Raw genomic sequence first — 9,058 nt, 5'->3', positions numbered from 1 at the left:
TATCATACTATCTCACACGTTGGGCATCATTTTTGCGAATAAAAACCAAGCCGTAACGGATTTGAAGCTAATATTTTGGGGATATGTTCCTCTTACCAAGTTCTACATGTCTACCAAAAATGAGCGTATTCCGAGACATATAACACCACCATCTACTACTTTGAAAATGAGTCGTTGAAAATCAATGGATTTCTGGCCGTCGAAATTAAGACCGGTAGATTGTGAGGTTTTATATTTCGGAATGTGTTCATTTTAATTTTAGCTAAATTAGCAGTTAATTCTTTAGTTTTAAGTAGTTTAAATTGGAAAGGTCCAGATTTGTCGCAATTATTCCAAACTCCTTGGTCGATAGATATCAGTGACATTAACATTATCTTTTTGAATGCTGAGACTGTGGTGCTAGCCCTAGCCCTGCAGTCCAAACAATTTACTTTGTTTTCTTATTAAAAAAAATCTGTTTTCTTATTAAAAAAATAAATGTAAAATGGAGTTTATCAAAAAATGAATTTTTTTGTTTTTTCATAAATCTTGCTAAATACGCTGCTTTGTACTGTGATTGTGAAGCTTCCAATAGCTTCCTCGGAACGCTTGTGGTACATGGTCCGATCCTCCGCGGCTTACAACATTAATCTACAGAATAACACCTGTGACGAGCTTATTACTTACAGACCCACATCTTTCCCAATCTAACGCTCACCAACGTCAGACGTAACTCAACAATTTATCACTAGCAACGGGCAATCTTTCTTTACACGTGACGTGTCTGTATTTTTACGCGTGTATACATATATTTCGCCATTATTTCCCTTTTCCCGCCACTACAACAAAAAAAATAAATCAAAAATTTTTAATTGTCGGGGGAAATTCCCACCATTTTCTATTTCACTCAACCTATTTCTAGGGTTTCATATTCGAAGACCTTGAAAATAATTAATAATCCGAGAAACCTCTTTTCGATAATTTCAGATCCATGGGAGAAGACTATGGAGGTGCAGGGGGTAGTGATTCGAAAATATTCGATGGAGTTCGTTTCATTCTTCTTGGGTTCAATCCATCAGAAGAGGCTAAAGTACAATCTAAACTTATTAATGGTGGTGGAGTTAACGTCGGTGAATATGGTTCTATTTGTACACATGTTATTGTCGACAAAATTGTTTATGTAAGTAGTAAGACTCGATTTTTGCCCTAATTTTTGTATTTGTTAATTTTGAAAATTGATTTTAGTTGTGAACTGAAATTGGTTATACGGGTTTGTCTGATTGATATATTGATTGATTGTGTAGGATGACCAACGTTGTGTTATTGCTAGAAAAGATGGTAAAACGGTGGTGAACTCGGTATGGGTGGATCATAGTTTCGATGTTGGAATGCCAGTGGATTCTAGCTTGGTATGTTAGTTTCTAATTATCTCTCTTTTTTTTACTCCTACATATATATATCTCTTTTTTTTATATATTTGCTGTGAAGTTTGAACATTGTTTTCAGTACTTAGGGTTTTAGAATTTTGAACTTGTGGCTTGTTTGGTGGTGGTCTGTGTGGGGTGGTGTGCACCGTGGTGGTGCTAGCGTGTGTAGTGGAGGTGTGTTTGATGGTAGGAAGTACATAAAGGATTTTGCTTTCTGTTGGCTCCTCTGCAGATTTTGTACAGACCTGTAAAGGATTTGAGCGGAATTGTGGGTGCAAAATCTTTTATTGTATGCCTGACAGGATACCAAAGGCAAGATCGTGAAGATATAATGGTAAATTGCCAACTTTTAGATATTTTAATGCATTCTCTTTGAATTAGTTTATGGGATAAGAACATTACAGGAGGAAGTTTGATACCATTTTGGCTGCCATAGCCGCACAGGTTGTCTTACTGTGTTGTTTGTTGATTTGCTTTTCAGAGGATGGTAAGTATGATGGGGGCAAACTTCTCCAAGCCTCTGGTAGCAAACAAAGTCACTCATCTCATTTGCTACAAATTTGAGGGTATGTTTTTCTATTTGAGAAAAAATAAATATGTTAAGCTCCTTTTGAAGTTTTGTTGGATATCTCTCTATCAGCATCAAGTCATTGATTTGAAATGTGGGTGGACATCTTTAACAGGTGAGAAGTACGATCTTGCAAAGAAAATGCAGAGAATAAAGCTTGTCAATCATCGATGGTTGGAGGACTGGTATGAATAAAAGTTGTTCATCTAGTTTTTCCAAGTTTTCTAGATTATGCCCTTGAATGTTGAATAGAGAAGTTATAATATCTGTTTGTGGGAAACCCGTTACATGGCAACGATTGAAATTTTCAAATAACTTGTTTTGTGTTTCTCCTTTTAGTATCAGATTTTGTTAATAGAAGTATTCTTTTCTACAGTTTAAAAGCTTGGGAGATACTTCCAGAATGTGACTACAACAAGAGGTAGGAGCATTGTTCAATTGTTCCATTTATTATATATTGGTACTTGTTTCTTATTGCCTTAATTGTTTGTGAGCATTATATGTTCTTACCACTTCTTAGGAACAAATTGATTTGATGAAAGGTTTGATCATGATCATTCTTATTCTGACACCACTTTATTTATTTATTTTCTCATCATAGTGGTCATGAAATAGAGATAATGGAGGCTGAAGCTAAGGATTCTGAAGATGAAACTGAAGAATATAGAGATACGGCGCAGTTAGGGGTGGAAAATGTCACAGACAGTTCATTTAAGTTGCATACTGGAAGTGGTATTTCAACTTCAAAGGGTTCTGACTTGGCCACACCAGTAAGAGAAAGGTCCATCAACAAGCAGACATCTGCAGCTAAAGGCTTGTTAGATACCTCCGAAAACATTACTTCAAAAATTAGTAAAAAGGAATCAAGGGTGGGAGATGTTGCAGAAAGTTCTTCTAAGCTGCCAGGAGGAAGTGATGGTCTGAATTTAGTGGGTTCTGGCTTGACCACACCAGTGAGGAAAACATCTAGTGTGCACCTACATGGATCCACTGCTAAAGGCTTGATTGATACCAGTGAGAATGTTGATTCAGAAAGTAGATTATCAATTAATGCTGGAAAATCAATAGTAGCTGAGAAAACTACAAATCCACTAGTTGCAAATCAGCAGGACTTTGGTTCTCTCAGCAGTGGAGCTTATCGTAATGATGATACTGGTAGCAGGGGCAACAAAACCCCAAGCTCTAAGACTGGTAAAAGACCATTTAGTTCTGATGCTACAAATACTGTTACTATAAGTCATACGAAAAAAATGCACAAGACCTCTCCAGTTCCGTATTTCTCTGGGGAGCATTCAAGTCATTTACGCAGCTCTCCCCTAGGGGGTTCGGAAACAAATAACGATGGTTTCGGAATGTCACCACTAAAGTCCGACCAAGTCAAGAATAAACTGGATTTTGGGGAGGTTGAAGATCAAAGCAATGAGTCAGAATTACATCACTCCAAACTGAAAGATGGTACACTTACTCCAAAGAAAAAAAAGGGTCTTTCCTGTTCAAGCCCCAAGTCTTCAAACACAGGCAAAGATGGTTTTGGAATTTCGCCACTAAAAGCAGATCAAGTCAAGGATAACTTGGATATTGGCCATATCGAAAATCAGAAAAATGGGTCGGAGTTACATCACTCGAAACTAGAAGGAAGGGCAGTGACTCCAATGAAAAAGAAATCCCTTTCTAGTCCGAGCCATGAATCCTTAAAGAAAGGGAGTCCTGATTCAAGAACTTTTGGAGCAACAGGTACAGTAGCAAGTACTACACTTGAAAGGGAGATTGTTCGACCGGAGATGGAATCAAGTTCTACCCCGAGCGATAGAAGCTATCAAATGGATGCGGACATCAACACTACAAAGAATCAGTCGGTTACTCTAAAAAGAAAGCTGGGTCTTTCTGGTACGAGCTCAGGATCTACAAAGAAAAGAAGTCCATATTCAATAACTTCTGGTACTGGAAGTACAGTAGCTGGGGCTACACCAGAAGGAGACATTAGTATTGCACTGGAAACAAGACCAAGTCCTGCCCTTGCCAATAGTAGCCATGCAGCTGAAGCTATTGCGAATTCTTCAGCAAATGAACCTGTTAAACTGGCAAAAAATAAGTCTTCAAGTGTCAAAAAGAAATCCAAGAAATGCGGATTGCCTGTTTCAACAAATATGATTTCTGATGATCTGAAATCTCCTTTGCAGCAGAATGTGTCAGTCCCATCTGCAGCAAAGACACCCGAGACATCATTAAAGGAATTGGGACAGGCTGACTTGGTTTCTTCTCCTGACTTCGGTGATTTCAGAGCTAGCAGATCAGCAGGCCTGGATACCAAGGCCTCATCACCCGATTCTCGAACGCCTGAGACACAGGCTGATAAATCTGTAGGTTCTGTCAACATAGGTTTAAATAAAGGCAAAAAGAACGGACCATCTTCGAGATCAGGGACAAAAACGAAAAGTTTGGGCACTAGACTGCTTAGTGCAGCTAGTGCTAAGGAACGGAAAGGTACTCTTAACTTGGATCAGGCAACTACCACACGTGAAGGTTCGTTGATTTCAGAAGAAGGCACAAATAAAGCAGTGCAGGAGAAGCTGTCTAATGTACAAACAGAGACGATTGGGCTGCCGCGAGATGTGGACAAAGTTGTGGATCAAAACTCCAATCACTTCCCTTCATCTGTGAATATGGGTGATGCTTTGGATGATGAAACTGAAGCTCCAGAGGATGAGAATGCTGTGAAATCATTTAGTCAGGAGGTGGCTCAGCTATCCTGTAAAGCTGATGTAGGCATAAAAGAGAACTCAGAAAAGATTCAGCAGTCAGGAAGTAAAGTAAATAGCCATCGCTCACTGATGGATGGTGAGAAAATGATTTCAGGAGTGGATAGGGAGGATGTTAAAAAAAATAAGGAGGATCAAGCTAAGAAGGTGACAGGAGGAGTGCATTCTTCGAACCGGGCAAATAAAGCTACAGTATCTTCCTCGAAAGATGTAGTCAATGATGAGAAGTTGGAAATGGAGAAGACAAATGAAGTTTCAAATCCTAAAAGTAGAGTTCAGAGGAGAACTGTATCTGTGAAGACAGCAGAAGAAGCGATTTCTGTGGAGGAGAATAAGACCATTGAAACCGAAGGTCCGACTGTACGTTCAGCAACATATGTGAGGAAAAAAGTTGTATCGAAGTCGTTAAAAAAACCAAAGCAGGCTAATAAAATGGTTACTGAAGCCAGTCAAGAAGAAATCCCTGTGAGTGAGGTGAAACCTCCGTCAAGCGAGGATCAGAGAAATGGTGTTTCAGCCGTGAAAGAAGTAGTTGTACCTCGGGAGATCAAGGACAGTGTAGACAATGAGAACAATAAAACGAGGGCAGAGATGGTTGCAACCAAAAGAAGGGCAAGTCTTGCGAGCAAAACCAAGAAGAGCAAGAAAGAGAAACCCATAAACGACTTAAATGAAACCAAGTCAGCAAAACGTTCCACTGTCAACGCAGGAGAACATGAAAACGAAACTGTGGTTGAAGCAAAAAGGAGGGTAATTCATGCAAGTAATACCAAAGAGAGTAATACTGAGATACCCTTAGATGGCGAGAAGGAGACCAAGACAGCTAAAAACCGTCCCAACGTCAAGTCAGGAGAACATGAAAATGTAGTTCCTAAACCTGATATTAAGTGTAAGCAGAGTAATAAAAAGGCAGAATCTAGTACTTATTCAAATATAATTCAGGCAGGAAGGGTTTCAAAGCCCCTAAACTCTCAACCTATGTTGTTTATACTTAGTGGGCACCGTCTACAGAGAAAGGAGTTTCAGCAAGTTATTAAGCGTTTGAAAGGACGATGTTGCAGAGATTCTCACAATTGGTCATACCAAGCTACCCACTTTATCGTCCCAGATCCAGTTAGAAGAACAGAGAAATTCTTTGCTGCTGCAGCATCAGGCAGGTATGAAATCAATATTTTTCCTACAGAAAATGTTGCAGCCAATGTCTCAAGTTCACTGAAGCTTTTATCTTGAATTTACTACGAACTCTCTCTATTCTATAACCAAATGCTGTGGGTACTGATATATTGGATGTGTAGGTGGATACTAAAGACAGATTACTTAACTGCTTGTAACCAGGCTGGGAAGTTTGTGGAGGAAGAGCCATATGAGTGGTCTAAAACCGGCCTTAATGAGGAAGGTACAATTAGCTTTGAGGCTCCCAGAAAGTGGCGCCAGTTAAAGGAAAGGACTGGTCATGGTGCTTTTCATGGAATGCGAATTGTTGTCTATGGAGAATGCATTGCTCCACCGTTGGTATTGATCAATTCCTTTTTGAATTTTGATTTATCTTTTTCTAACAGCACCCTTGCATTTGTGTTTGATTTACTTTTGTTTCCTCCTATATTGTGAAATAGGATACCCTGAAACGTGTGGTGAAAGCAGGCGATGGTACCATTCTTGCAACATCGCCTCCTTACACCAAGTTCCTCAAATCCGGAATTGATTTCGCGGTTATAACTCAGGGAATGCCGAAGGCTGATTTGTGGGTTCAAGAATTCATAAGAAATGAGATCCCATGCGTAGTGGCTGATTACTTGGTTGAGTATGTATGCAGACCTGATTATGCACTTGATAAGCATGTTCTTTACAACACCAATGTATGGGCAGATAAGTCATTAGCAAACCTCGAAATGCGCTCTAAAGAGATTGCCGAACCGTCTTCGCCATCTGCTGTTAACGATGAGCCCAGTGACAGTGGTGATGTTCCTTGCCAAGTTTGTGGATCTCGTGACCGTGAAGAGGTAATGCTTATATGTGGTGATGAAAGTGGATCTATAGGGTGTGGAATTGGTACTCATATTGATTGCTGCAATCCTCCTTTGAAATCTATTCCAGTGGAGGATTGGTTTTGTCCAAACTGTAGCATAACATTAAACTGCAAAAAGGATCCTCCAAAGACTTCTAAGAAGAAAGTGTCTAGTAGTATGCGGGGTAAGAAGTAATGTTTGCGTTGTTTAGAATTGAGATATACTTGTAAAAATATCACTGTTGTTAGGTAGATTTTTTTTACTGTTGAGTAGTTAAATTTGTTTTTTTTTTTTTAACCAAGGTTTATGGTGTTTACTTGTGGTTGGTTCCCTTAATTGACTTGTTCAGAGAGCTTTTAAAATGCCCTTTTCTGTAATCAGTGTTGCCATTGCTCATCCTGTATTTTTACTACTCTTAACTAGGTTATTTGATTATCATTTGCGTATTCTGAATGTGATTCTACTATTTGGATGACAAGGGTATCATACAGGCCGGAGAATCTTATTCAACCTGATTACAGGTTGGGGTATGAGTTTAGTACACATCATTTTTGCATCCAAGGCAAGTCTCTAACTACCTACCAACCACCACCACCACCAGCCGATTCATTTTTAAAACTAAGATTCACTGGACTTTGAATAGCGTCAGTCTTCACATACAATACAAACAGTAGAACCTATCTCTGTTTGAATATTCTAAAACAATGTAGTGAGGACTGAGTGGTACAAGAAAGAAAGTGGAGCAGAAGTTGCTTACCTAATCCGGATCTAAGTCTCTTTATTTTATTTTATGAGCCTATTGCAACTGATTACTGCTACCCCTAGGCTGTTGGAGCTGACATTGCTGACCAAAATGCATTATGCTTTGAAAAATAATCAACAAACCCTTTCTCACTACCCATTCTCCCAAGCACTACCCACATTTTAAAAACACAAGAAAACAGTAGAGTGAAAATTGGCCAATAATCCCCATTGACAGCCTGTGTCTTGCTCAGTAGAGAGAATCCTCTTACAACAAACAAAAAAACAAAATGTGTGTTTTCATCCTTGACTTAACACTAACTTGCTTATGTTTAATGGGATACATCAATCAATCCATCTTGGTATCAACGGTATTGTCTGACCAATGAAAACTTTCAAAACCATATCATATTTGGTATCTACTCTATAAACACGACCGATGATTTTAGTAATTAAGTAATTACACATGAAATCCAATCAAATTCTTTTATCTCTAAAATATTGTAATCTTTTGAGAAAGATGATGATGATTCGAAAGTCACATGGCCAAAAAAGAAAAGAAAAGTGACATCATTATCATCATCTCTGGCTGGCCACGACCCTCTCCTCTTTACGATGTTCCAACATTCAGACATCACATGCCATTCCCCGCCCCTTTTTCCTTCTCCCTTTTCCCCTATTTGGATCTAAAGGATATTATTAGTTCGCTGACACTGCGATACCAGAGTAACCAAGAAGGGCTTATGGCTCATTTTGTGATCATTGGCTAACAGATATGCATATGCACAAAATTAAAAAAGACTTGGGTGGTTTTAACGTTTTTATCCGGGCCAAATTGGGGTATACCCAGATTAATTGAGGTATACCCGATTTTAAGTGGACTTCTAAATCGGAATCCTGATGGGTGAAGTTACAAAACTACCCTTACCCTCTATAATTTTATTACCCTTAATCAGTTTTCATTTTTTCGTTTCATCTTCTTCTCTTCTTCTCCTCCTCCACCTCTACCGTAAACGAAGGAAGTATTACCAATAATGGAGACTGAGTTTGGTGATGTTTCCCCTTATATCCCTATCAACGTAATTTCCATTATAGATGGGAAAAATATTTTTCCCCCCGTTCTCAACGACAGAATTCGAGTTGTATAAATGTGAATTTATGTATCTAGAGTAGGATCTAAGGCACAAATTAAAGCCATGACATAAGTAATCAGTATTCTTAGATGGGATGCGTAGAAATACTTTTGTTTTTCCAGAAATAAGTCAATCATGAAAATTAGAAGTAAAGTTTTTTGCTTCATAAAATATTCTAAAACTCATTCTCAAATTATGTTACGAAATTAACTTATGTTCATTTACTTCTAAAAATCGTAAAACACGTTCTTAATCATCCTAATGACATGAGATCGAAATAGACATATGGGCTATGAGAGATCAGGATTTAGTTCAAAGTTATAAGATAATTTTATTCTTCTGTGTAGGAATTACTAGTTATATCTATGGGTATCATCAGTTTCCTTTATACACAATGTTCACTAAGGAAAATATATATTAGTTTTGACATATTAATGGTCTCTAG

At 38.4% G+C, this 9,058-nt stretch overlaps 1 protein-coding gene across 3 annotated transcripts; it reads left to right on the top strand.

Moving 5' to 3' along the window:
- The first annotated feature begins 866 nt into the window (after window positions 1-866).
- On the top strand, window positions 867-7,116 carry LOC113358165 (BRCT domain-containing protein At4g02110-like). 3 transcript variants are annotated; one of them, XM_026601695.1, is made up of 10 exons: window positions 867-1,159; window positions 1,284-1,388; window positions 1,639-1,740; window positions 1,888-1,972; window positions 2,090-2,159; window positions 2,351-2,395; window positions 2,576-5,597; window positions 5,676-5,890; window positions 6,029-6,245; window positions 6,347-7,116. In XM_026601695.1, exons 1-10 carry the CDS (start codon window positions 971-973, stop codon window positions 6,932-6,934), a joined length of 4,638 nt encoding a protein of 1,545 aa, XP_026457480.1. In that variant the 5' UTR covers window positions 867-970; the 3' UTR covers window positions 6,935-7,116. The 3 variants fall into 3 exon arrangements, 2 of the variants coding, with proteins under 2 accessions (XP_026457480.1, XP_026457479.1); XR_003364240.1 differs by having other exon boundaries at window positions 2,576-5,890; window positions 6,069-6,245; window positions 6,347-6,478; XM_026601694.1 differs by having other exon boundaries at window positions 2,576-5,890.
- Window positions 7,117-9,058: the final 1,942 nt, after the last annotated feature.

Source organism: Papaver somniferum, chromosome 3 (assembly GCF_003573695.1).
Source record: "Papaver somniferum cultivar HN1 chromosome 3, ASM357369v1, whole genome shotgun sequence".
NCBI lineage: Eukaryota > Viridiplantae > Streptophyta > Magnoliopsida > Ranunculales > Papaveraceae > Papaver > Papaver somniferum.
Note: the sequence above shows the minus strand (reverse complement) of the source record. Positions and strands in the feature narration are given on the sequence as shown.